Below are 26,842 nucleotides of genomic sequence, written 5' to 3'. Positions count from 1 at the left end.
TTGTAATGGATCCTGTTTTTGCCTTTGAATGTTAAGTTTTATACTTGAATTTTTTGGCAATGTTGAGAGGTTTTATTTTGGCTCTTTGCATCATTTAGCTTCTTCAGAGCCTCCATATGTTATCAGTCTGTTAAAGATAGTTTTACTGATAGCAGTACAATTTGCAGAATGCCTGTTTAGTTTAGTTTTCTTCTTGGAAAAAGTTATTAAAAACAAGTTTTTGTCTGAATTAAGGTGAATTCATGGTTCCTTTTTCCACATAATGTAACCAGTAGTGCTTATGATTATGTGATCGGTATCGGTGATCGGTATCGGTGATCGGCCCTCATGGGTGATCGGAATCGGCAGGAAAAAACCTGATCGGCACATCTCTAATAATCATGCTTCTTGTTAATTTTAAGGAAACTAGGATCAGAAATGCTTACATTTAATGCAACAAATGTTTTTGCAGAAAGAAAGAGTGACCCAAATCCAGCTCCTGTTGCTCCAGTGTTGAGCTCAAAAATCTGCACGCCTCTTTTTGAGCAAGGCTTATTTTCCCCAAATGGGTCTTATTTAGGGGATCCCATTTCTACACCAATCAGACGGCAAATCACAATAAATACTTTAGCATTTTTAATCAGTCTGATTTTTATAGGAATTTGGAAACTTGTAGTGTAGACTTTGTTTGAATCAAGCTTGTAAATGTAATCATGTTTTAAAAAAGCGCTGAGTTCATTGGTGGTGAGAACAGTTTTCAACATAAAGTGTAAGGATTAGCAGATGTTTTCTGTTTCTGCATCACACGTGTCTCTAATATTTATCAGATTTTTACCAAACTCAAAGCAAAAGTGCATCAGAAACCTTTCATTATTAGGCCTGAGCAGCCTAGCATTAGCAATGCAGTGCCTCGCTCTAATGGCAGCACTGCCTTTTCCATTAAATAAGCAGTTTGGCTTTTTACTTATTAGCTGAATGGAGCAAGTCGAAGTAAGACGACATGCTCGTGATGCCCTACGTTTAGGCTAATATTAGCATTTTGGATCATTTCAACTTGAACACTGAGTGGATTGAGTTCATGTCGGTCAACAAAATGTTGATACTCCAAATGCTGTTAACTGTTGTAGCTTCCTTTAGCATTGATGCTACGTTTTAGCATCAGAACGCTGGGCTCCAGCCGACGGGCAGGCTCCGTTTAAATTTCAGAAATTGTCTGGTTTGTAATTGTGCGGAGCGGCGAGGAGCCGCTGGGGGACTTGACCTGACGGGGAAACTCGAATCGTCTCAACACCGGCATCGTCGGTAGTTTCTCTTTCTGTGGCTTAGGAAGCAGATATGTTTTGTCTCCTACTGTGCAGGATTTCCTGATAGAGAAGATCCATTTATTCTGTTTACAAGACAACAAACACCGGTTTGTTTTAGAACCATTGCACTCTGGAACCAGGGTGGCCGTCCGTCCCGGAAAATACAGAATTTGGCTGTTAAATGCTGCGTTCCATATTGAACCCATTAGTTCTGTATTTCTATAAATGTCACGCCTATCACACACGTGTCAACACTAAATGTAATAATAATGACCAAAATAAAACACAGGAAATACTAAGTTCAGCTAAATTCAGTCTGTAAAATTTAATTTAACTGAAAGATATTTTAAATATCCAAAATAAAACACAACAAACAAAAAGTATAAATGATTCTGAAATAAAAAAAACACACATAACCGGAACCATAACTAATATGGATTCTGAAATCTCTGTAAACAACAAATATGAATCATCAGAATTAAAAATATTGAGCTAATTTTAATTTACCGTGATTCATTTTGATGAATGAAGATGTTTTTGCTTTGCTTAAAAAGCTTAAGATGCAAAGAAATGCAGTTTTTCTTGACTTTCAGTGCAGCAACTTAAAAATAAAAAAATCAGACTAGTTTTTCAATTTGCAGCGAATCACAGTTGAAACTGCAGAGAGTAGCTTTCATAAAACAAGTTTTAAAAATATTTTATACTGTCACAGTTTGTTATGAGACAGAAAAACCTGTGAAAAGATCTATTTCCTGCTCCGATCCCAACCAAAAACAACCAATCACAGCCCGGAGGCAGGTCTTAGCGCTGTCAATCACCGTTGTGTATGCGCTTGTAAATGTGCTGTGTCCAGAACTTTTAAGATCTAGTAATCGGCTGCTACTGAATGTTCCTCGAACTCGACTTAAGAGAAAAGACGATCGGGTTTTCTCTGTTGCTGCTCCTGTTCTCTGGAATAATCTGCCTTTCCAGATTAGATCTGCCCAAAGCCTTGATCAGTTTAAATTGCTTCTTCCATCCATCCATTTTCCTGCACCCTTGTCCCTCAGTGGGGTCAGGAGGGTTGCTGGTGCCTCTCCAGCTAGCGTACTGGGTGAGAGGCGGGGTCACCCTGGACAGGTCGCCAGTCTGTCGCAGGGCAACACAAAGACACACAGGACACACAACCATGCACACACACACTCACACCTAGGGGCAATTTGGAGAGGCCAATTAACCTGACAGTCATGTTTTTGGACTGTGGGAGGAAACCGGAGTACCTGGAGAAAACCCACCATGCACAGGGAGAACATGGAGACTCCATGCAGAAAGACCGGAGCCGGGAATCGAACCCAGAACCTTCTTGCTGCAAGGCAACAGCTCTACCAACTGCGCCACTGTGCAGCCCCTAAATCGCTTTTTAAAACTCATTTTTACTCTTTGGTATTTAATTGAGGCCTGATACCGTAGCTCTTCTGTTGTGATGTTTTTTTTTTTTTTGTTTTCTTTACTCTTCATATTTTAACATAATACATATATTTTTTCTTGTATTACTTTTCTTTTCATCAACTTCTTTTATTATCATTTTTGTACAGCACTTTGCAGTTTTAAACCTGTTTTTAAAGTGCTATATAAATAAATGTGACATGAATGGATGTTGTTCAATACCATGAAATGAGACAAAGAACATATTATTTTAGTTTGTAGAAGATGAGAGATAGAAATGAGATTGTCAGAGGAATTTAGGAGAAATAAAGACGTTTAATTTAATAAATATAATGCAGGGAAATTCAGATAGTTGAAGTATTCACATTTTAATTTATTTTTTAATTTTTTGGAAAGCACAGTTTACATTTTAACATTTTGAGGCACACTCCATACCAGCAGGTGGCGGTAATGCACACTTAATGTTTCTTGCCAACGGTCAGTAAAAATAAGCAAGAGGAAGAAACTTACACGCGTTTCTTATTTAATGGATTATGTTGGCTGATATTGACAAAGTTTTGTGCAGATTATTGATGAAAACTAACCAGAGTTAGTGGCCAAATGTTTGTGCCGAAGCTGAAAACGTATCACAGTATAAGCATATCATATCAGTCGATATTGATAATTATTGATCTTTTTTTTCCCCGTTTTAAATATCTGAAATAATACCAAATATGTGGAGTGACCTTTCCTGTTTCACCCCGCTTTCAGTCCACACCGTTGTTTTTAATTTTTTAAGTAGTAATGAGGCACAGTACTGAAATCTGATACTTAAAGCGTTGTTGCTAGGTAACCAAAGAAGGAGTGAGTTGCTAGGTAACCAAAGCGTGAGTGAGTTGATTCCACCAAGCTTGTTTAATTCTCTTTATGTTAACTGGGCTGGACAATAAATAGTTTTTGAGTGTATTGACTCAAAAAAAGGCCATTTGCTGACTGAACAACAAACTCAGAGCTGCCAAAATATTACAAAACATAGAAACAGTTTGGAATTAAGATTAAAAAACTGTTCTTTGCCTGTAGATATATTCTACCGACGGCTTTCCTTTCACTTGGTTCAAATTTTATTTAAAAAAAAAGAAAAATATGTAGTATTAAGCACGTTTTGGTATCCACTTACTAATCGATTAATCAAGAAATAGATCAGGGTGGTGATCAATTTCTGGTCTCATAAGCTGAAGAAAATGGATGGAAAGTTGGATGTTTAGCTTTACTCTTTGGTAAACTCAGGTTTAGTTCACATTTCATTTGTTGTTTTTAGATTAATTTCACCCAGGTTTGCTTTATTTCTCCCTCTCAGATGTTTAGTTAATGTTTAATAATCAGATTTACTTGTTTCTGTTGACAGATGCTGTGAACGGATAGAAGATGAAAATCCTCAAGAAGGACAAGCAGCAGGTTTGTACTTCCACTTTGCTGAATTTAACCTCCAGTTTGATACGAATGATCAGCTAAATCTCACACATTCTCCGTTTAATCCAGTTTAACACCCAGTTAAACCTGGATTACTGCTGTGTGAGTTTTCCTAACTAATTCCTAAAGAGGATTATGGGAAATCATACGAGGGATGTTGTTTGGATCTGTGTGGTTGCTGTTACAGCTTCATTCTACTTTTTGTGTTGTTGGTATTTTTGATATTTTGCTCTGCTTTGGATGATGCTTGTTTATAATCATGAGTCAGGCCGAGCTGAAAGATGAGTCAGAGTTTTTAGTGGGTTTTCTGGAGATGACGCTGCTGTTTTTTTTTAGCCAGCTCACTCATACTAATCTTTATTTAATGCTTTTACCCTCCAGGTTATTATTTTATTTGCTCATAATTATTTTAAGACATTGGAAGAGGTTGCAGCTCAGGCTTATGCATTACTATAGAGAAACAAAATGTATTAAAAAGTAGGAAAACGAATGATAATTTATAGGATTAGCTACAAAGTTAGTTGTGCTAACCTTAAAACACTTAACTGAAACAGTAGTTAGCAGAAGCTAATGCTAAAGCATTAAATTCAATTCAAATTATACATTATAATTTACACATTCTCTAATGCTTTTAAATATTATATTTATGTTCATATCTTGCTTGAAATAAACTATTTGGGAGAAAAAAGATAACTTTAATAGAGGAAGTAGAACTGCGTAAACAGACTTCAAAATAAGAGCATAACTCTGAACTTCTAACTACATGAAGAATTATTAACGATTAATTACCAAAACTTCAACACAGATGTCGAACTTTATTCAACTGGAAGATTAAAATTAGTAAATTATCATTTAGAATTAATCTGGAAGCTAGTTGAAGCTAAGTGTGCTAATGTTAGCAAATTAGCTTCACTATTAGCGGAAGAGTTTCAACAAACAAGAATAATCGTAAAAATGTTTGTTTACATTAAATGAGTGCATTTATTTACTCATTTAAGTGGATTGAATATGGACTACATGTGATTGTACAGCAGGTTTTGTCTCCTTGTGCCGCCTAATTAATGTATAATAAACAGTTATTAATGAGTTATAATGTGCTTAGAGTGGAGTTAATAACATCTGTGAGCTACTTCTTAGCCATTTTAATATCAAGTGGCACCAAAAAAGTAATAGTTTTTAAAAAATAATTTTTATCTTTATCACAAAGTACCACAAAAAAAAAAAATTGGGGTAAAATTAAACGTTCATGTTTCCCACCTCAATCTTACAGGATTTTCTGTTAATCTGCAGTTTTGTAGAATAATTTCTGGGTCACAAAAACCTGAGCAAAAAATATTAAAATCAAACTCAAAGTTTTCAATTCTTATTTTTTATTCTTAAACTGAAATTGAAAATGTGAAAAACAAAAAACTTTTTTGTTCTTTTTCTAACAGATTTTGGCAAAAAAAGAAAAAAATTTTTTTTCATTCTTGGATTAGTTGAAAACAGACGGACTGATTTGTTTTTGTTCCTCGTGAAAAATAAATCCCCGGCGCTCTGCTGTCTGTGTCCAGCGCTGTTGAGTTTTTACAGTGCGGATGTGAGGAGACTTTAGCTGACGTCTCGTTTTGTGTTTGCGTCGTTTGTTCAGTTGCTTATCTACCTGCAGCATCTTCAAACGGAGCGGTTATGTCATCGCCACACGGCGATCTGAGCGTGGAAACGTGCAGAGATGGCCGCCGCGTTAAACAAACAAAATTTATGTTTTTATGGCTCCTTTCTGTCAGAAACGCAGCTGATCTGTTGGTTCGAACGGAAGCCGCTGAATTCAGCCGTTACTTTGCTAAACATTTTGTTTGAAGCCACTGGTTGTTGGAGTTTATATTCTTTATTGTATTCAGTTCATTTGTGGACTGACGTTTATGCGGCAACACAATGCAGATGGAGAGTTTTTTTATTTATAACTTTATGTTCTTTAAGTAGTACGTCACAAAGTATTTGTTTTTTTATTACCAAGCTAAGCAGAAGCACATTTATCCAAAGACTTTCACTGAAAACTTACTTCAGTTTTCATTAAACCTGGCTTTAAATATCAAGCATTTTGAAAAAAAGTGACCCAAAGCTGTTCTTATGCTGAGAATAAATTTGTTGAGTCAAAAACTAAACACGCCAACACGCAAAATTCATTTCCAGTTTTCGATCTACACTGTTTATTCTAGTTATAATAGTTTTTATACAGCAGTAACAGTGTTGGTAAATACAGATTGTCCAGGTTTAGGCTCCTGATGGTCTGAGAGACTTGGTTCCACTGGGGATCAAAACTGCAACATTTCCAGCTGCTGTGGCTCTTTTTCACACTGAGTCAAACCAAACACTTTCAGCAACCTGTTTCCCTCCTCACCTGCGGGGGCGCTGCACCAAAAACCCCTGAAGGAAACAACACAAAAACTTGTCTTCCAGGAAGATGCTAAGCGCAATTTCCTTCTTCAAGAAATGGAAACAAAAATGGAGTAGCGTTAGATTGTGTAAGATTTTCTTTTGTCTGTGGCTAATGACCACAAGCTATTTATCCTGCTAGCGGTAGCCTAGCGCATTTGTTTTGGTTGTATTTACCCAGAATACCCTGCGCTGTAGTCCACTTCCTGCTTTTGGTGCAGTTTCTGGTCCGCTTAGTGTTCACATATGCATTCGAATCGATCTAGAGTTCACTTCAAGTGAACCGAGACCGAGGTTTGTAGGCAGACAGATTTCGAGTTTTTAGTCCGATTTCGCATTCACAGCTGATGCGCATGCAGCCTTAAACGGTGAAATTATGGATTTTATTATACAAAAATCTGATTTGTTGTTGTTATGATTCTGTGTTAGTTTCTCTAAGTTAAAAAGAAAAAGTAGATGAAATGAACACCTAATTGTAATGAAAAGTGCAACGTTTTGGTTTTCTTTCCTGTGAGAAAACTTTCAGTCAGAAGGTCAGAAGTGTTTCCTGTGTTCACCAATTAATTCAGTAATTCATTAATTCAGCTTTCTGTAGCGACTGTGAAAGGAGGTGTCGGCATCAATGGAACTGCAGTGTTCATGGTCTATATTTGTAAAGGAGAGATGGACCGTGTGTGTGTGTGTGTGTGTGTGTGTGTGTGTGTGCGTGCGTGTGTGTGTGTGTGTGTGTGTGTGTGTGTGTGTGTTTGGTGCTGTGTGAGGAAGGATTATTGATTCAAAGCCGATGTGATTGCGGGCAGCTCCTCTCAATCGTGTTTGCTCGACTTCTCAGGCCCAACGCTGCAGCTCATCACCGCAGCCTGTGTGGATGTTTGACTCTGAGACCTCGGTAAAAAAACAAAACGAAGAATTTCAAATCAACATTTTCGATCAGAGCTTAAAATGTGGATTTCTATGAGATTTTACAATGATGTATTAGAGCCACTATAGTTAGAAAAACAGGAGGCAGTTTCCGCCAAAAGCCTCAGAAATGTTTAGATTAATCTCAGAAATTTTGTAGAAATTTTGTTTGAAATTTCTGAGCTTGAAAACTTGAAAGTTTGCTAGAAAAGCAAATCAAAATTTGAGATTGTTCTAAAAAAAAAATCTAGAAAGATTTGTGAAAATTTCTGTTTCGAAAGTTTAAAGATTAGTCTCAGAAAATTTCCTAGGAAAGTTTGGAAATTTCTGAGCTTGAAAAGTTGAAAATGTGCTAGAATGAAATACAATTCTGAGACTAATCTCAGAATTTTTCTAGATAAACACGGAAATATCCTGAATTTTAAAAGCTGAAAATTTGCTAGAAAAAACAACTAATTATACTCAGAAATAAAAAAAAAAAAACAAGAATATTTGAGTTTGAAAAGTCAATTTGCTAGAAAAAAAACTAAGAATTTTTTAGATTAATCTCAGAGATTTCATAGAAAAAACATGGAAATTTCTGAGTTTCAAAAGTTAAACATTTGTGAGAAAAAATTCTAAAAACCGTGAGTTTGGAAACTCAAAAATTTGCCACAAATTTTTTTTTGCTTGACATCTCAGACATTTTCTAGAAAAAAAACAACTTTTGAATCTAGAGTTTTTCAGTGGAAATTTACAGACTAAAATATGCAAAAAAAAATTCCTTTGTCGTCTCTGGTTTAAATTTGGTCACCTGCTCTGACCTGCTTGTGTCTGGATTAGAGTTGAGTCGGACTCTTACTGGGTAATTTGGTCGTTTTCTTGGTGAAATCCGTTCTGACCTCTGGAGAATCGCCCTTTGACCTCTTCTCAGCCTGGGAGTCGAGAGGAGTGCTTGTTTGGCCTGGGTTGCTCTGTGGAGGCTTGTTCGGGCAGAAGGAAGCTGGATCGGAGCAGCGCACGCCTCGACACGTCTAGCAGAAGTCAACAGAACGACACTTTGTCCTTTTTTAGTTTCACACAGAGTCAGAATTATCTGAAAAACCACATTTAGTGTTTTTGTGAAACGTTGAGTGACGTTTGTCCTGAAGGCTCGACAAGAGGAAGAATTTATTATACCAACGTATTACCAAACAAAATCAAATCTTCTTGAAAATAAAGACATTAGAAAAGGAGATTTGGTTATGTCCCATCTACCGCATCTGATGAAAATCGTCTAGATCAGAGGTGTTCAAAGTGTGGTCCGGGTGCCATTCGTGGCCCTTGAAATTATTTTGTTAGGTCCTTGACCACAAGTCAAGTTTGGTAAAGATTGGGCCAAAAAAGTAGAAAACAACCGAGGACCCAAAAATTAAGGGAAATGTTTGTTTTTCCTATTAATATGGTTTTATGCTTTGGATCTTTAACGATGTAAAGGTTTCATAAAGACGTTAACTTGGATCCTTCCTCCCATCTCCTGTTGGACTTTTTAAGCATAACCTCTTCTAATAAACAGCTTTTAAATCTGTTAGTGGCACAATTATTCAGACGATTAATCAATTTTTCATGATTAATCGATTATTCAGACGATTAATCAATTTATTTTCATGATTAATCGATTATTCAGACGATTAATCCATTTATTTTCATGATTAATCGATTATTCAGACGACTAATCAATTTATTTTCATGATTAATTGATTATTCAGACGATTAATCAATTTATTTTCATGATTAATTGATTATTCAGACGACTAATCAATTTATTCTGACAATCATTTTACTCTCATGGTTAATCGACTTAAAAAATGGCACATTGTGCAGAGTTTTATTGAATCACTTAGTTATTTTATACAATATTAGAAATACATAAGAAAATCCATAAACAAATAATCAATTTCCTTATTAAATAAGAAAATATGAGATTTTTAAAATTGAATTTGAACCAAGTGAAGCTAAAATGTCACTTGATGAGTTCTGGGTAGAACATATTTATAGACCAAGAATGTTTTTCACCTTCACTAAAAAATATTCATATTTTTGTAAATTAATTTCTGCTTTGAGTTTCTATGCTCCAGTTAAGGATTATTTGATTCCTAAATTAGTTGACGATTATTTAAATAAATGATTAATCACGATTAAACCGATTAATAGTTTCAGCTATATGTTGTACATTTTTCTTTCCTAACTGAAAAGCTGCACATTGCTTTTACTTATTTTGTTTTTTTAAATAATTTCTCTGTACTGTCCAGTCTGTTTTTCATATTTTTATATTTTCTGTTACCTTAACTTGCTGCTGCGACATCTGATTACTGGGACAATAAAGGATGTTTCTATTCTATTCTAAACTAAACTTACCTGTTAGTATCTCTCTACAGTAAGTTTTTTTTATAAATAATGGTTTAATAATCGACTGGGGAAAAAAAAAAAAATCACATGAAGCCTCTGACATCCAGTTTCACGTCAGAGGTGGACAAAAGAGGGAGTCGGTCCACGTAGATGGCATCGAACGGGTTACCGTGGTGACCGCGTGTTTACGTCTGACTCGTCCCGTATCCCAACAGCAGCAGCAGCAGCAGCGCTGGCGCTGGGAGCCAGTTTCCATGGCAACAGCCTTGATACCCGCTCCTCAAGCGGACTGACGATGAGGCGGCGCAGCTCGCCGTGTGTGTGCCTGCGTTCCTGTTCGTGTTGCCTCATTACCACGTCATGATGTTGTTGTTTTTTAATTGTTGATCTTGTTGAGATGCAAGAGAGTTTTAAAATATTTTTTTAAAGTGTAACTCATTTTCAGGTTTTTGTTTTTTTGTTGTTTTTTTGTACAGGTTTATGTTTTGAGTGGTTATGAACTGGCTGCTGGTACAAAGGTTCAACTTCGGGTTGAACGGTTTGACACGTGGCCTTTGTGTGTGTGTGTGTGTGTGTGTTTGTGTGTGTTTGTGTGTGTGTGTGTGTGTGTGTGTGTGTGTGTGTGTGTGTGTGTGTGATTTATGATACCTGTGTGAACGTCTGTTTGCGCATCTGCATGGGTCTCACGACACCAGTCAGTCACGCTTTCTGCATAAACGCAGCCGTTTGTCAATCATCCAGCTGCTACATCGAATGATTATCAACCAGATAATTAAAGCAACTTAGCTTTAATTATCAATTAATTAATTTAGTTGAAAATTATTTAGCTATATTACGGGGGTATTTTCTTAAATTTTCAATATGGGGTGCTTTTTCTGTCACGTTTTTCGACCTTGAGAAAAATCCTGCTCCTTCCTAACATCACAGTTTGGTCCAAAAGTACCTTAAAATAAATTCGTTTGACAATTGAATTATTTTTATTTAAAGCAGAAAAGCAACATTTAGTATTTGAGTTCAAGTGTTAGACGCATTTATATAAACCCAAAGACTTTCTGCTGTATTGGTGCACCTGGTGCTTCGTTGTAATAACATCTCCAAGGTTGCTAATAGGTTAAAATGCTTTTTAGGTCTAAACATATCGCATAGCATACTAAATAATAATATACATAGCATATTAAATTACCTTAATATACTTTAATACAGCAGCCAAACGTTTGGCCGTTTTGGCCAAAACTGGCAAATTTAAACTACTGATGGGCCACAAATTTACTTCTTCAATAATAACTACATTTTTTAAGAAAACCGTATATAATTAAAAATTGTTGTGTTTTTTGTGAAAAATTCCTTTTGATGAATTTTTATTTATTGTTGTCCTGTTAGCTTATAATTAATAAAGTAGATAAAACCCCCAAACTGACAGTGTTATTGAAAATTTTATTTTTACGTTTGTTCCGTTTGGAGCATCAATAAATGTGAGTAAATTCTAGAATATTGTTAAATGCGGTTTTCTGTGCGGCATTTAAATCACATTTCTTTAAGCAAGTGTTATCGTGAGGAAGGGCGTTAAGTATTAGTTTGTAAAATCACTTTTTTTAAAATTTAAATCATGTTATGACATCATTTTCTCATCAAAAACATACGTGATTCTTTCATGCGTGTTTGAGAAATCCTTTAATCTCCATGGCAACCATTGAGCTGCAAAGCGCCTGGCTGGACTTAGCCCCGCCTTCGAGGCGCAGCTCCTCCCACTCAGCTCCTGCAGACTAGCCAGCAGCAATTAGCAAAGACCTGGTGGAGCTGCTGCTTCTCAGTGAAACGCTGGTAAAAGCGTTGCTAAAGGGTTAATAGAGGAGCCATGTTGTTATGATTTCTTGGAGGCGGGGCTTCAGAAAGAGCCCGAGCTTTTAAAGAGACAGAGGCCCAATTTCAAGGCACTGAATTAAGAAATACATTTTCTTTTATGTTATTTTTGATATATATGTGTATATATACATATTCTTTTTATAACAACTGAAGGTTGTTATAAATCTGTACATAGTTACTTGGTTATGCTATAAAATGGCACTTTGTGCCTGGAAAACGCATAATATTCCCCTTTAACTGTATGTGGCAAAACATTTTTTGCTTTCTGTTTTATTGGCCACATTTCTGCCATTCTTGACTTGTGACCACAACAAAATAATTTGAAGGACCACAAACGGCCCCTGGACCACACTTTGGACACCTCTGATCTACAATCTGCTTTACTCTTGGGTCTAATAGCATCTCAGTTAGCAATGTGCCATATTTTAGCTTCCCAAGCTTCATTTTTTTTAGATCTAATCTATGAAAAAATCAGCAAACAAGCCGATTTTGTTGTGAACATTTTTTTACTTGCATTCCACAGAAAACTCCACAAATAGGTAAATCCACATTATATTACAGAAATAATTTTAAAAAGCTGCTCTAATAATAAAAAAACTTCCTGAATCCCTTCAGGATATACAGTTTTTTTTTTAAAATCACCAGCCATGTTCAGAAGTTTCTGATTGAATATTCCTCATAATCAGAGTAACGAGCCGCTTCTGGCTGGAGCTCAGTGCAGATTCTCGTCTTTTGCCAGGCGCAGAAATGTGCCACAGCTTGCGCTGGTGACATTGGAACAGAAAACATACGGACGGAGAGCCGCCTCTCACTTCATGTGCAGATGGACGGAGCGCACAAACGGCAAACAGAACACAATCTGACCCAGTTGGTTCCATTTACGGGTTTTTCTGTTTCACGTTGAACTAAAATTTAAAAAGTATTTCACAAATTTTAAAGGTTTTTATTAGGAAATTATTACTGGTGTTGATTCTATTTGTTGCAATAACTTTGGGAAAATATTTGGATTTTTTTCCCCCGGAGGTGGGAAAAGTAGCTGCAGCTTTTAAGTTTTATAAAAAAAAGATTTATTTAGATGTTGAAACATTTTTTTTTTACAGTTCACACTGTAAAAACTGTCGTGGCAGCATATGAGACAGATGATCTATGAATAAATCTCCTCTGCCTTTTTTTATTTTGTGAAATCTGTATGTTTAATGATCCTCAACATTAAAAAGGCTGTTGCCTTAGTACAGTGGTCCCCAAGCTACGGCCCGTGGGCCGGATCCGGCCCGCCTCCACATTTAGTCCGGCCCCACAAACAATACCAAAAATACAATTTTCATATATTGTATTTTCTGGTTTATATGTGTATTTTTCTTCAACCACCAGGGGGCTCTGTAGCAGGAAGTGTATCCTGTAAACTGTGGGTGTTTTGTTTTGCATGGCGCATTGCTGCCATCTGTTGGACTTTTAGGGAACTGCTTGACTTTTATGTTATTTAATCAGTACGGTTGTTTGCTAGCGGTAGAGCAGATGAACACACGTGTTTGTTATGAAGGTTTCCCTCAATGGAATATATACTAGTCAGTCCCAGTGACCGTTTCACTAACGGTTTTTGCCCATGTGCTTTCTGGGTAAAAATCAATTGAGTAACGCTCACTCCCCCCCACCAGAGAAGGGAAAAGTTATGTGGCCCTCACAGGAAAAAGTTTGGGGACCCCTGCCTTAGAAGAAAAACAGACAATTTAAAATCTTTTGAGTAATTTTTATTATTTTTTATTTTTATTTCTGACACATATTTGGGAGACCAAAATAAAACCATTCCACACTTGAGGCACCTCTGATCTTGTTGATCTGAAGAGACGTTGAAGAATATAAAATAAATTCTTTGTTTTATGCAATCATTTCAGCCCCCATAGCATGATGCTGCCACCACCAGGCTTGACTGTTGGTTCAGTGCCTTTAGGTTAAAAAGCCTTTTCCAATATTCTTCATCAAATAACTCTGTGTTTGCTTCCTCTGACCGTGAAAATGTGGCGTTTCAGAAACTTGGTGGTTCCTTACCAATTTAAATTCCTGTTTGTGGTTCAAATAAACGTAAAAATAAGTCGCTTACACCCACAAGAAGCGTCTCTCAAGCTAAATGTGTGGAGGTGATGGAAATATGCAAAGCTGGCTTCACTTTGTGCCGCTGTTTTTCTCTCCTGTTTCGTCACAAACGCGTCCCGGGATTTTCAGGGAGCAGTCACAAGATCGAGGAGACGGTTTTAAAGTCCTACGCTCTCATGCTCACCATCTGATGCTTGGTACTCTGTGTGTGTGTGTGTGTGCGCGCGTGTGTGTGTGTGCAGGTTTTAGCAGCCATTAAACACAGAGTTAATCATCTGCAGCTCAGATTATTTTGTACCTGACGAAGTGAGAGTCATCATCACGGTGCAAATTATCCGCTCAACATGATGTAAAATAATCCTTTTTTTTTTAGCTATTTTCAGCAGGTGGTTTATTCCTCACAGATAAATAAACGTTTCTATCAGATGTGAAGAAAGTATCTGTTGTATAAGCAACTCATAATGAATGGAGAAATTAAATATGTTTTATTTTCAGTAATCCTCTCTGTTTGTTAGTTAGGAAAACGGTAACAAATGATTTAATTATTCCTTTTTGCATTGTTGTAAAAGTCTGGACTTTTTTTGCAAAATGAAGTTTTTAATTTCTTAACCATTTATTGTCTTATTTCGGCTGACGCTCTCCGGTTTGAGCGAGTCTCTGTGACTGACCGAAGACAATTTGTGTCTCTAAAATAAGTTAACTTTATTATTACAGCACATTTTCAGCAGGAACGCGGTTCAAAGTGCTTTACATCATAAAAACATCACAAAGTAACTAATTATTAAACAAGCAATGAATATTACATTTTGTCAAATCATCAAGCAAATATTCATCAGTACGTTGGTCAGTTTTTCAGTTATCATTAATCAAAAGCAACTCTAACGTTTTTTAGTTTAGATTTTTGACTATTTTAGAGTTTTCTGGAAGTTTGTTCCAGATTTGTGGTGCATAGAAGCTGAATGCTGCTTCTCCATCTATGGTTCTGGTTGTGTGCAGAAATAAACGCTGGTTGAGTTTCTCTAGATCTCGCTGAGACATTAGTTCTTTAATCCTGGAAATGTTCTTCAGGTGACAGAAGGCTGATTTTTGTAACCGTCTTTATGTGGTTGCGGCTATCGCAGCTGCTAATATACCCTGCTAGCTAGCCAGCTAGCTAGCTTTTTTGTGTCTATTTTGGGTGAAACATTTTTGCCAGTTGGATGGCTGATGTCCTTTTTTTGCTGATTTCTGCTGCTAAACCGTTTGATGCTAGGTGCAACCCCCCCCTTCTACTCCCCAAAAAAACTTTAAGCTAGGTGAAACATGGGTTAAGAAAGAAAATGTAAGAAAGCTAAAGCCGTGTTCACGGTTTTTGCTCGTTAAAAATTAAATGCAAAAATACTATTTTCATCCCAAAGGGACCTTAAATACTTACTTTAAATTAAATCCCTTATATTTGTAGTTTTTCCTGTCTAAAGTTCCTCCAAAGTGGCATTGAAAAGGTCTTAAAAAGTTTTAAATTTACTCTGTAGCCAACTGAAATTATTCAAACTGGAATAATACAAACAGACTCCATGGTTGATTCAAAACATCTGGGTTTTTTTTTAGTGCTGCTGCCTCAGTGGATGCAGATTTGAGCTCTTTGAAATCGCCTATCTGCTGCTTATTGAGGCTTCTCTGCATGTTTGATCCAAATGGATTTTTGCCCACATGCTGCACTGACCTTGAGGTCCGCCTACCGGCCATGAATATTTATGACTGCAAGCGTTTATGCAGAAAGCTGAGACAATGCAGCGTAGCGATCGGAGTCGGACGGATGGAGTTCCTCCAGGCTGCATCGATCGCTGGCTGGGTGCAGGAAAAACTCGCTGCGTCTTCTGCAGCAGAAAAACAAAACTTCCCAGGTTTGTGAGCATTTCTGCAGCTTTGACTGCAACTTTAAACCGACTTCATCCAGGGAAACGTTTTCTCACTGCAAACAACTTTTCTCTTGCACAATACGTCACAAACTCCACGGCTGTTGTAAACTATTAGCAATATGAATGAATGAATTATTTTATTAATTTTAGATTTTTAAACACTGAAGTATGGAAAAAAAAATGTGACGGATGAGGAATCAAACTTTGACTAATATTTAAATTGGTTTGTGTCCTGAAACACGCGAAATGTGACAAATGTGGGGGGGGGGGAAGGACGTCGGGAAGAGGGGAAAGCACTTTTTCACGACAACCAACGAATTAAAAATCAAGAAGACGAAGGAGAACACATCTGCAGCTTTTCATTTGTTTTCTAATTCACCCCCACTGATCATTTATTGCATCGTTTATTCATTTGTAGTAGATTAATCTGACATTTCTGATGGAAGTAACTTTCACCACTTAAAGGATTTTATTAGTATCACATAAAATTTACTCTTTTTCAGCTTTCCATCATGTTAAAGTGATTCCCTCATCAAAAAACATTCCTGATTCTGTAATGCATGCTTGATAAATCCTGTCATCTCCATGGCAACCATTCAGCTGCAAAACGCCTGGCTGGACCTAGCTCCGCCTTCGAGGCTCAGCTCCTCCCTAACTCAGCTCCTTCAGACTAGCCAGCAGCAATTAGCAAACACCTGGTGGAGCTACTGAGCTCATTGTAGGAGCTGCTTCTCAGAGCAACGCTGGTAAAAACGTGAAGGGTTAATAGAGGAGCCATGTTGGAATGAGCAGGAGCTTCTTAAAGACACAGAGCCCAATTTCAAGGTGTTAAATCAGGAAGTAAAATTAGTTTTAAGTCATATTTGATGTATAACATGTTGCTGTAAATGTCACTCTGTGCCTGAGAAACGTAGAAACGGAATATTTCAGCATCCTGGATGTTTCTGTGTCTGGCCTGGTTCACATATGTTCGGTTTGTTTACGTCTCGCAGGCGGTTAATCGTTTTAACACCCGCGCCGTCCGTGTTGCGTGAGCCCCGAAAGGCTGCAGCATCCTGCAGGCTGACAGAGGAATATTCTGCATGTTAAGTGTTTAGTCACAGCGTGAGTCACAGCAACAACGGCGCGTGCTCAGAATGGGACTTTTCTCCACTTCCACCACCATTATTCCACACAAATCATTCTCTCTGTCATGTAAAAATATACTTTACTACAAACTTTCTTCCTAACGTCAACGTTGTAAATGTAAACACGAGGTGGTGATGCTTAATTAGAAGCTGAATCTCTGTTATTTAGTTGATTTTATTCCCTAAATTCACCTTCTGCTCTGGATTATTATAATAACTTTCATTTCTTTATTATTTTGTGCTTGTTGTTTATAGGGATTGTAAATGTCTACTTTCTGTAATGAAAAATAATTGGGATTAGTTTATTTAAATTTGAGTGTTGGACATTTACAGCATATCCTTCCTCCTAACTGTCACTTTTTATTTTTCAATCTTGACTGTTTCTGGTTTTATTATCTCTGTGTCCCACTAAGTTTTTTTTTTTTTCAAGCAAATAAACCCATTTATTTTTCTGTTTTAACTGTTTATTGATGTTTTAGTGAATTATCTCGCTTTGTAGGTGACATGGAAGCAAAACTTTGCCGTTTAAGTGACAAACCTCAACTTTTTATAACAGGAGCTCATGAATCTGATTTAAAGAAGGTGGGCTGGATGACCTTTCATGACCTCTGGAAACATGTATTAATATATTTAAGTGGCACAAATTAAAACTTTTGCAGCTCAAGCGTTCAACACCAGTGTTGTTAGATTTGAAGAAGGTGGTGGGCTCAGCTGTATTTTTGTTTTCCTGATTCCAGATGTTCACTGGCCTCCCGAAGCACACGCCGCCTCCAGCCTCCGCCGCTGCCGCCGCCTCGGACCAAGGCAGCATCGCACAAGCCGCAGTTCCCACAATCCCTCGGGGACACCTGGTCGTCGGCTCCAAGGACCAGCTCCGGATCCTCACCCCAGTGGGCAGCACATCGACGGCCAATCACTGCGCGGCGGTCAGCGTGCACGCTGCCAGGTCCCACGCCCCCTTGAACGAGGAAGATGAGGGAGGAGGCGGGGGCAGGGTGAAGAAGAAACGGAAGAAAAAGGACAAGAGGCAGTGGGAGAAAGTCGACGCCGAAGAGGAGGAGAAGGAGAGCAACAAACCAAAGAGACAAAAGGAGGAGAAGGAGACGACTGTGCTGACGCTGAGGAGGAGCAAAGAGCCCAAGGAGGGGAAGGAGGGGAAGGAGAGGAAGGAGCGGCGCACCAAGGGGAAGGGCAGCCGGAAGGAGAGCGGCGCTGATCCCAGGAATGCGGCAGGTGGGAAAACCTCGGAGCCGCCCGCGGCTCCTGGACCGGTTCCAGTCCCGGTCAAAATTCCTGGGAAAAGAGGTCGGAAGCCGAAGGTTAAAGTCGTCCCTCCTTTGCCGGCCAACCAAGGTTCGTAGAAACGTCCAAGATGGCCTCATTTTTATTAATGCATTTAGGTTGGAGCTACAGCTGAACAATAAATCAGTAATGTATAATCATCTGATAGAATAATAAAACATTTCACTGAACTTTGATCCAGAACCGCAAAGCATTCTGGGAGATGTAGGCAGAGGAAAGGCTTTAGCCGATCAACCTCTCACTGCTAACTAAGCTAGGTTGGTGGAATCGGCTAACTCACTAATCCTTTCGTTACCTAGCAACTCTTTCCTTCTTTGGTTACCTAGCAACAACTGTGTGGAGGGAAAACTGGATAAAACGGGAAAGGCCACGGCAACAGTTTGGCAGTATTTCAGATATTTAAAAAAACAAAAAACAGATCAATTATCAATATCTACTGACATGAAATTCTTATAATGTAATTAGCGCCGGAAAAATCAAGAACAATAAATATTGCGATTGATACAGAGAAATTATACATCAGAGATAATATTCAACAATTTCCTCTGAACTGTAATCTAGAACAGCAAAGCATTCTGGGAGACGTAGGCAGAGGAAAGACGTTAGCTGCTCATCTTCTCATGACTAGCTAAGCTACGTTGGTGGCATCAACTAACTCTCTCACCCTGGTTGCCTAGCAACAACCTGTCGAGTAACGTCAGCAGTTTCAGGTTTTGCCGCTTTGCCTCATAACTGACTAAAACTAAAGAACATCGTGGAGAGAAAACTGTGGATAAAACGGGAAAGGTCCCGCCACCAGTCTGACAGTATTCCAGGTATTTAGATTTCCAGTTTTGTGCAGGTTCTTGAAATCCTTGAAAGTGTTTGAATTTAAATTTTTTTTTGAAGTTTTTATGGTTTGGAAAGTGCTTGATTTCTGTGTAAAATCCTTTAAAAGTGCTTGATATTCAAAGTTCTCTGGTTTGCAGTAAATTTCCATCTAACGTTTGATTTAAAGCTTAAATTTGGAAAACATTAACAGTTGAAGCCAGATATTTTCATACATTGTCTCAAATTAAACTTGTCTGACCTTTTTTTTTGTTTTTATTTAGTCAGAATAACCAAAATTATTTATATCTGCTAATTAGCAGAAAACTTAGCAGAAACATTTTTTAGAATTTTTCTTTTTGTAACTTTTATAGCATTGAATTTGAGCAGGAACGTCATTAACTTAACATGAAATGTTTGGATTGTTTCAATGTAATGAATGCTTATTATTCCTAATATCCCAATGACTTATTGAATCAATTTTACTGAAATTGGGGAATTTCTTGCTAAGTTAATGTTGTGAGAGACGTTTCAAAGCATATTTGTTTTGTTTTACTTTACCTAGAATGTAGAATACTATCAAATATTTTAAATTGGCGACATGTTCCTCAAACGCAGCTAATTCAGAATCTAAATTCAAATTACAGCACCTGTAATGCCTAAAAACAGATTCTGTTGGACTAACGACTGTCCCAACCGTCTTCCTGTTTTCCACTTTTGCAGCAGGGCCTCAAGTAAACAACAGCCAGGCCGTCCAGATCCACGGGAAGAGTCATGGCCAGGCCAACAGCAAGACTGCAGCCCCCACGGCGCCAAAGCAGAGGGGCCGCAAACCCAAGTACGCACAACCACAAGCTCGGAAAAGCAGAACCAAGCTGTATGACTCAAATAACCAACCCAGAGCAGAACTGGGAAGGTTGGTTTCAGGTGCTTCCAGGGCTTAAGAGCGAAGCTGGTGACACATGGCGCATTTATAGCTCAGTCTGCTGCATCTCGCTTTCATAAGCTCATTATAATATTTACATCTAGTTAAAAACAAATTATCTTGAATAAGACGGGTCGTAGTGAGCCTGTCACAATGAACAGGAGGTCAGTGAATAGCACGATAAATTAAAATGAGCGTGATGATTAAAAACTCCTGCTGTTTTTGAAGCTCCACTTCCAGGACGTCATCGCAGCATGGCTCCTCTGTTAACCCTTTAACGGCGTTTCACTGAGGAGCAGCTCCTATGATGAGCTCAGCTGATACGCAGTTCAAACAGGTGTTTGCTAATTGCTGCTGGCTAGTCTGAAGGAGCTGAGTGGGGGAGGAGCTGCACCTCGAAGGCGGGGCTAGGTCCACCCAGGGGTTTTGCACAACTCAATGGTTGCCATGGAGATTAAAGGATTTCTCAAACATGCATGAAAGAATGAAAGCAACACTCCGGGCATGTTTTGATGACAGAATAACATGATGTAAAAGTTTATTTTTACATGATTCTACCCCTTTAAGACAGCAATATTCAGAGTGTGAAACCTAAAGTCTCTGTGAAAAACAGTTTCTGCTATGTTTGATGGTAATGCAGCAGTCTTAAATCCCTACATTCACAGTCTTAAATTTCATTCAAAGTGGCTTAAAAGTCTTAAATTTGACCTGCTGAAACCTGCAGCTACCCCTTTATTAGAATCTTCACTGGTACTGAAAATACCAAACTTTAAGTCTCAAAGAAGTGTTAGTGACAGAGCTTAGGTGTGGTGCATTCAGTGATCAGAAAAAAATCAGATTCCTGAGTTTTTCCTGTCACCAGCCTAATTCCTCCACTTTAAATGAAACTTAAAGGAGCCAAACTCCTGAGCAGAACCCATCCTGCATAAAACCGTGAACGGAAGCAGATTTTACAGCAGGTAAATAAAACTGCTCACAACATCATTAAACTCTTCAGAGACTATTATGGTCTGTCTTTAGAGCGCCTGCAGGATCCTACAAGATGCAACCAACCCGGATCCGACCGGTTCAGCCTGCTAACAGATTTCGGAGCCGTTTGTTTCCTCAGGCTACAGAAACTAATATTTGTACAACTTCGTAATTAAGTTTTACACCTTGGATTTTGAGAGTGTCGTCTCTTTAACACCTATGATCAAGATTTGACTAATCTTGTCGGGGTCAGAGGGGAAGGTTCAAGCATGAAGAGAGTAACGAAGGAAAAATAAAGGAATGAGATCAAACCTCGGAGAATAAAGTGAAGAGATTTGGCCACCAGGTCACGTCTGCATTGTTAACAATAATCAGCACAACTTTGCTGCTACATTTAGTGACATTTCACACAAGAAAATATATATATCAGTAAGCAGAGTGTCTGCAAATTCTTAAAACGTCTTAAATTCAGGCTTTAAAAGTCTTAAATTGATCCATCTAAAATTAAGACTTTAAAATGTCTTAAACGTATTTTAAAAATGGAGGTTGGCCTCAAGGACGGTCTTTAAATTGATCTTAAATTTTATTGTGGTAGGACTATTTGAACTCGCACGTAGTTTTTCTTGCGAAACGTTTATGTCAGTCGTGACTGTGACTTGAGGCGGTCAGTAACTAGCTGCTAATATACTCCTGTTAGCTAGCTGGCTAACTAGCTTTTTTTGTGTCCGTCACGGGTAATAAGTGTAAATGTATTATCGTCACTTCTGTTGCCAACTCAACAGAAGTGAGTAAATACATGTATTTACATGCTCATACATGTATTTACGTGTTTATTTTAATTTAAATTTCATTTGAGGTAACTCAGCTTTTTGGAAACGGCTTAATGTTTTTTGGGAAAGGAGCCGGTTTAGAAACCTCCGGAATGTAACAAGCCGTTACCTAGCAACCGCCAGCCAGGCCCAGCCCGTTACCTAGCAACCCAGCAAAGTTCCAGAGCATTTGGTCAAATGTTTAAAAAAAGCATCTGGGCTTTTATTACTATAACATTTAAATTAAATTTAGATTTGAAGAATTACTTGCATACCAAAACAAATGCAAAAAATTCAAACTCGGTGCAGAACCGGATGGTTTATAACTGAATAATTACCCTCCATCCGAACTATAATAACAATACTGTTAAGGTAAGGTAATGTAATTTTATTTATGTAGCACAATTTTCAGCAACAAGGCAAATCAAAGTTAGCTGAAAATGCTCAGAGTTGTGAGTCTTGCTTCTTCTTTCTCATCCCAGCATCTGATCTGAAAACGAAGCTAAACATTTAGATTTACGTTCTCATTTAACTTTCTGCTTGTGAAACAATGCCGCTGTTCCTTCAGAGACCCAGGTGCGCCGCCGCTGGAGAAGAAGAAGAAAGGGAAGAGGAGAAACCAGGAGCTGGCCGTCCAGGAGGGGGCGGAGAGCGACGACGCCACCTCAACGTCGGCGCTCAACATGGGAGGCGACGACAGCCAGGACCCGCTGGACAACGCCGTGAGTTCAGGAGGAAAACGCAGAGAGTGAAACTCAACCATACACTTTAAATAGAAGTATCCCAGAGCCAAGTTTTATGACTTGCCTGCTTCCAGTGTTGCTCAAGTTGGTTGGAAATACTAAATTGGTTACTAATAGAGCGGTCGCATTAAGCAATTAATCAATTGATAAATTAAAACGAGCTTGATCATTTCCATTTGTGTCATTTAGCGTGTTTCCCTTTTTCACCTGGATCATAAACGTCTTCAGTCTGGTGCTTTTTTTTCCCAATTAGGCCTTTTAGTTGAATTGTCCCAGAATTTATTGTGATAAACGATAATATTGTTGTTTTTTGACCATTTTCAAGTAATATAATGGTAACGGCTCTACAATGCTAGAGATCAATAAAAGATCAATAAACTTAGAATCCTAATGAACATTTAACTCTGGAAGTGGAGACATTTTAAATATACAAAATGAATAAAACGACAAATAAAATGATTTATGAGCGCCAGAATAAAGACTTTAGTCGTCCAGTTTTTGGTAAAAAGACAAAAACAATAAATCGTGCAAATGGAAACCATTGAGCTTATTTTAATTTATTGTGCGGTTAATTGATTTAAAGCTTATTGCAACATGCTTACATTTTTTGAAGGACAGTTTTGTTTACATTTTATTTGTTGTTTTTGTTTATCTGTCCGCACCACGACCAAGGAACCTTTAAAAGTCTGGAGGAACTGTTTCCAGTTGAAGTAGTTTTGTTTGTTTTTGTCCTCGGCCCGTTCTGCAGAAGCGGCGTTCGGGTCGACAGGTCAAAAGGAGGAAGTACAACGAAGACTTGGACTTCAAGGTGGTGGACGACGACGGAGAGACGATCGCCGTTCTGGGCGCCGGGCGCATCTCGGCGCTCAACGCTACGGCTCTGGCATGGCAGGCAGAAGTAAGACACCGCTCAGATTTCTGGTCCGATCCGGAAAAATCCGCCTGGAGAAGAACAAGAAGATTCGTCCTGGTTTCGGGTTTTAATGGTTTGAGTGTTCTGGGAGTTTGTAGTTGTTTTCTGCAGTTTATTTTATGGTTCTGCCTTGTTCCTGCCGTTTGAATGCAGATGCTCTTGTTTCCGTGTCTCAGGAACCTCCAGAGGACGAGGCCAACATCATCGAGAAAATCCTGGCTGTCAGAAAAATGAAGAAAGAGGTAGAAATATTTATATATACCTTAAAATCCTGAGTACATCCAGATTTTTAATTACTTTTATTTCAGAAATAATGTTGATTGATTTTCCTAAGAATGTTTAATTTGTGTCTTTAGGCTTCATCAGAGGACCAAACGGAGGACATGGAGGAGTTTTATGTCAAATACAGAAATTTGTGAGTCTCTTTATAAACAAATATCTTGATTTATGGTTTATTTATCTGCTTCTGCTGACTTAATTTACTGCAGTCTATTAAGAAAGTATTAAAAACCCATGTTTAAGGATATTTAACTATATTCCAGTGGGGCTTTGCTCACATGTTTGTGTCTTTGTGTAAGTTTATTTTTGCTTTAAATTTGAGAAAATCCAAAATAAATCCAAACTTCTTCAGATTCAATAAATATTCAAATATTTGTTTAATAATTTAACCCAGAAACAAATAAAATACCAGTTAAAATTATTCTTAATAGGACATGACATTCATGAATACCAAACACTAATCCATTTGTGTCCAAAGTGTGGCCCGTGGGCCGTTTGCGGCCCTTGAAGTGATGTTTTGCGGCCCTGAAGGTTGAAGCAGTAAGAAACATTCACTTTCAAAAAGATACAACACAAAGTCTAAAATTACAAAGTATTAATGTTTTAATCAACAATGTTTTCTGCTTTAAAAACATAAACATTCAAAGATAATAGAAAAAATATAAAGTTTTAAAACATGTTGTTTAGTTTTTTTTGTTTCAGATCTGAAATGATTTATGCTCCTCGTTTCTTCACTTTCTATAAGTTTTTCTTTATAAATGTACAGGTAAAAAGAAAACATTTACCAAAAAACATCTTTTGAAAAAAAAAATTTAAAAGTTGTCCCTCAATTATCTTTAACTTTACAGATTACGTAGCAAAAAGTTTGAAAATGGCCGCACTGATGATAAACTTTATTCCGCTATTGCTAAAGCGCTAAGCTAACACGCTATTTAGCGGAAGCTAATGCTAAAGCACAAAATTCAGCCAAAGTAGCAGATGTAGTGCAGCTAAATGTTTTCATTAGCGCCAAATGCTATTAGCTCTGCTGTTAGCGTAATCGTGGCCACCATTGTGTTTGAGTTTAGCTGCAGTCATCAGTTGAATTTGAGGGATTGGACAAATCAAAGCGAGTCCCGAGTTTTTCCTGAATAAATTCATTAAAAAATAAAAATTTCAAGCTGTTTTCATGTGGATATTCTATGTCTGCCTGGAACCTTAAAGACCTGAACTGAGCGCCGTTAAATCTCCTTCGTTAGCCATTTTTATTTGGCTTTTACCCACTAACTCGTCTTCAGAAATGCTGCGTTGTGGGTTTTTGGGGGGCCGCTGCTCCCAGGCAGCAGTTATTATCCGTTCAGGAACGTTTTAGCTCCCGAAGTCGGAGCGTCTCCGGAGACGCCTCTGTACGGCAGTTATTCTGTTCTCTGTCATTTATTCTCCCAGGATGATGAATAAAACATTCGAACTTTACATTTTCCTCCACTTGCTTAGGAATAATTTATTTGTGCATCATGAAGTTGCAGGACAACTTTTTTTTGTAAAATCTTTATTATTCGTAATGATGACTGGTCATGTTTGTAGTTGGTCATTTATGGGTGAAATGATGCAACTAAATGTAACTGTAGTTACAACAGATGATGCTTTTCCAATGCATTTACGTTTTCAGACATTTTTACAACGTCTGACTTAATTTTTAAATTTTTATTTCCAGACTTTATTCCTCATCTGAGTGCCTGCATGAAAAATCTGTGAATTGATAAAAACGAGTTTCTCCAAACGTCCAGATTGATCTTCGTTTGCTTCATGGTCCAAATTAAAAAGGGGAATAAAAAAATCTCACTCCTGACTTTATTTTAATCAAAATTCTGACAATTTTCTCAGAATTCAGATTTTCTTAAAAGTCAAAATAAAAATTCTGACTTTTCAGGATCTTTTCTCTGAATTGTGATTAAAATTTTTCTGAGATCAAAAGTTGTGTTTCTGAGAAAAAAGGTCAGATTTTAAAATTTTTTTCTTCTGTAAATTTCTGCCATTAATTCCTAATGAACTTTATTGGTTTTGTGTCCAAATGGAGAAAAACTCGGCGGAAGCTGCATGACTTAAATCATCGTTTTGTTTTTATTTTTTTATGCTTGTAGTTCCTACCTGCACTGCAAATGGGCCACTTTGGAAGAGCTGGAGAAAGATCCCAGAATCCACCAGAAGATCAAACGTTTCAGGACCAAACAGGCTCAGATGAAGCACCTGTTCACTGAGGTGCAGCTTCCCGGTTGTTGAATTGATCGTCAACTCGTTTAGTGATCGATTAATCATTAGCTGGACTATACAGACTCGAAACAGTCAGAACAACAGAGCAGGAATTGAGCCAAAAACTGTACAAATCATGAAGTCTTACTAATCTGTTCTTCACAGATTTAGCTCCACTGTGTTCAAATTCTGTAAAATCAATGTCCTCTTTATTTCCAGTTGTTAATAAAACATAATCAACAGAAAATCCCTGCAGTGTGTCGAAAGGCCGCAGCTTTTTGATGTTTATTATAGGAATGCTGTCATTGCATTTATTCAATTTAATTATTTAACTGCATTTTAACTCAAAGTGCCAAATATCAATAACTTTCCAAATAATCGATTGAGAATATTCGATTTCTGCGTCGTTCATCTCCGTTTTCCCCCTTCAGCCCGACGACGACATATTCAACCCAGACTACGTGGAGGTCGACCGCGTCCTGGAGGTGGCCGTTACCACGGATACGGAGACGGGCGAGGTACGTGCCCGGACGGGCGGTTTTATTTCCCGGAGGCTGTTGAGGGCGGCGACGCAGCGTGTGCTTCTGCTGCAGGAGGTGACCCACTACCTGGTGAAGTGGTGCAGCCTGTCGTACGAGGAGGCGACCTGGGAGCTGCAGGAGGACCTGGACCCGGAGAAGATCCGGGAGTTCGAGGAGATCCAGAAGCGTCCGGCGGACCTCAGACACATGGTGAGAGGAACGGAGATTTAAAGGAACGACGATCAAGTCCTGACGGCGTGAATTTTATCAGCACAGCCATGTGAGACCTCTGTTGATTCAGGGCCTCAAATACACTTTATTACTTTATCCGTATATATATATATATATATATATATATATATATATATATATATATATATATATATATATATATATTTGGCTTAAATCACCATCATTTTACATCAAAGTTGCTGCAGATCATAACTACAAGTAAAATATAAGTAAATTGCAAAAATTTGTACAAAATATATCTGTGAAAAAATAGAGAGTAAACTTATAAATATAAA

At 37.9% G+C, this 26,842-nt stretch overlaps 1 protein-coding gene across 5 annotated transcripts in view; it reads left to right on the top strand.

The window, feature by feature from the left end:
- chd6 (chromodomain helicase DNA binding protein 6) overlaps nucleotides 1-26,842 on the top strand; it is a 67,768-nt gene that overhangs the window by 3,991 nt on the left and 36,935 nt on the right. For all 5 annotated transcript variants that reach the window (XM_008408312.3, XM_008408311.3, XM_008408314.3 and 2 more), the window contains exons 2-11: nucleotides 4,093-4,142; nucleotides 17,556-18,171; nucleotides 19,651-19,765; nucleotides 22,199-22,352; nucleotides 23,122-23,271; nucleotides 23,463-23,528; nucleotides 23,643-23,701; nucleotides 25,686-25,803; nucleotides 26,226-26,312; nucleotides 26,388-26,525. In XM_008408312.3, the coding sequence (XP_008406534.2) occupies nucleotides 4,113-4,142; nucleotides 17,556-18,171; nucleotides 19,651-19,765; nucleotides 22,199-22,352; nucleotides 23,122-23,271; nucleotides 23,463-23,528; nucleotides 23,643-23,701; nucleotides 25,686-25,803; nucleotides 26,226-26,312; nucleotides 26,388-26,525 (1,533 nt within the window). In that variant the 5' untranslated portion in view covers nucleotides 4,093-4,112. The remainder of the gene's footprint in view (nucleotides 1-4,092; nucleotides 4,143-17,555; nucleotides 18,172-19,650; nucleotides 19,766-22,198; nucleotides 22,353-23,121; nucleotides 23,272-23,462; nucleotides 23,529-23,642; nucleotides 23,702-25,685; nucleotides 25,804-26,225; nucleotides 26,313-26,387; nucleotides 26,526-26,842) is intronic.

Source organism: Poecilia reticulata, chromosome 5 (genome assembly GCF_904066995.2).
Source record: "Poecilia reticulata chromosome 5, P_reticulata-male-v2, whole genome shotgun sequence".
NCBI lineage: Eukaryota > Metazoa > Chordata > Actinopteri > Cyprinodontiformes > Poeciliidae > Poecilia > Poecilia reticulata.
This window is presented reverse-complemented; position numbering and strand designations above follow the sequence as displayed.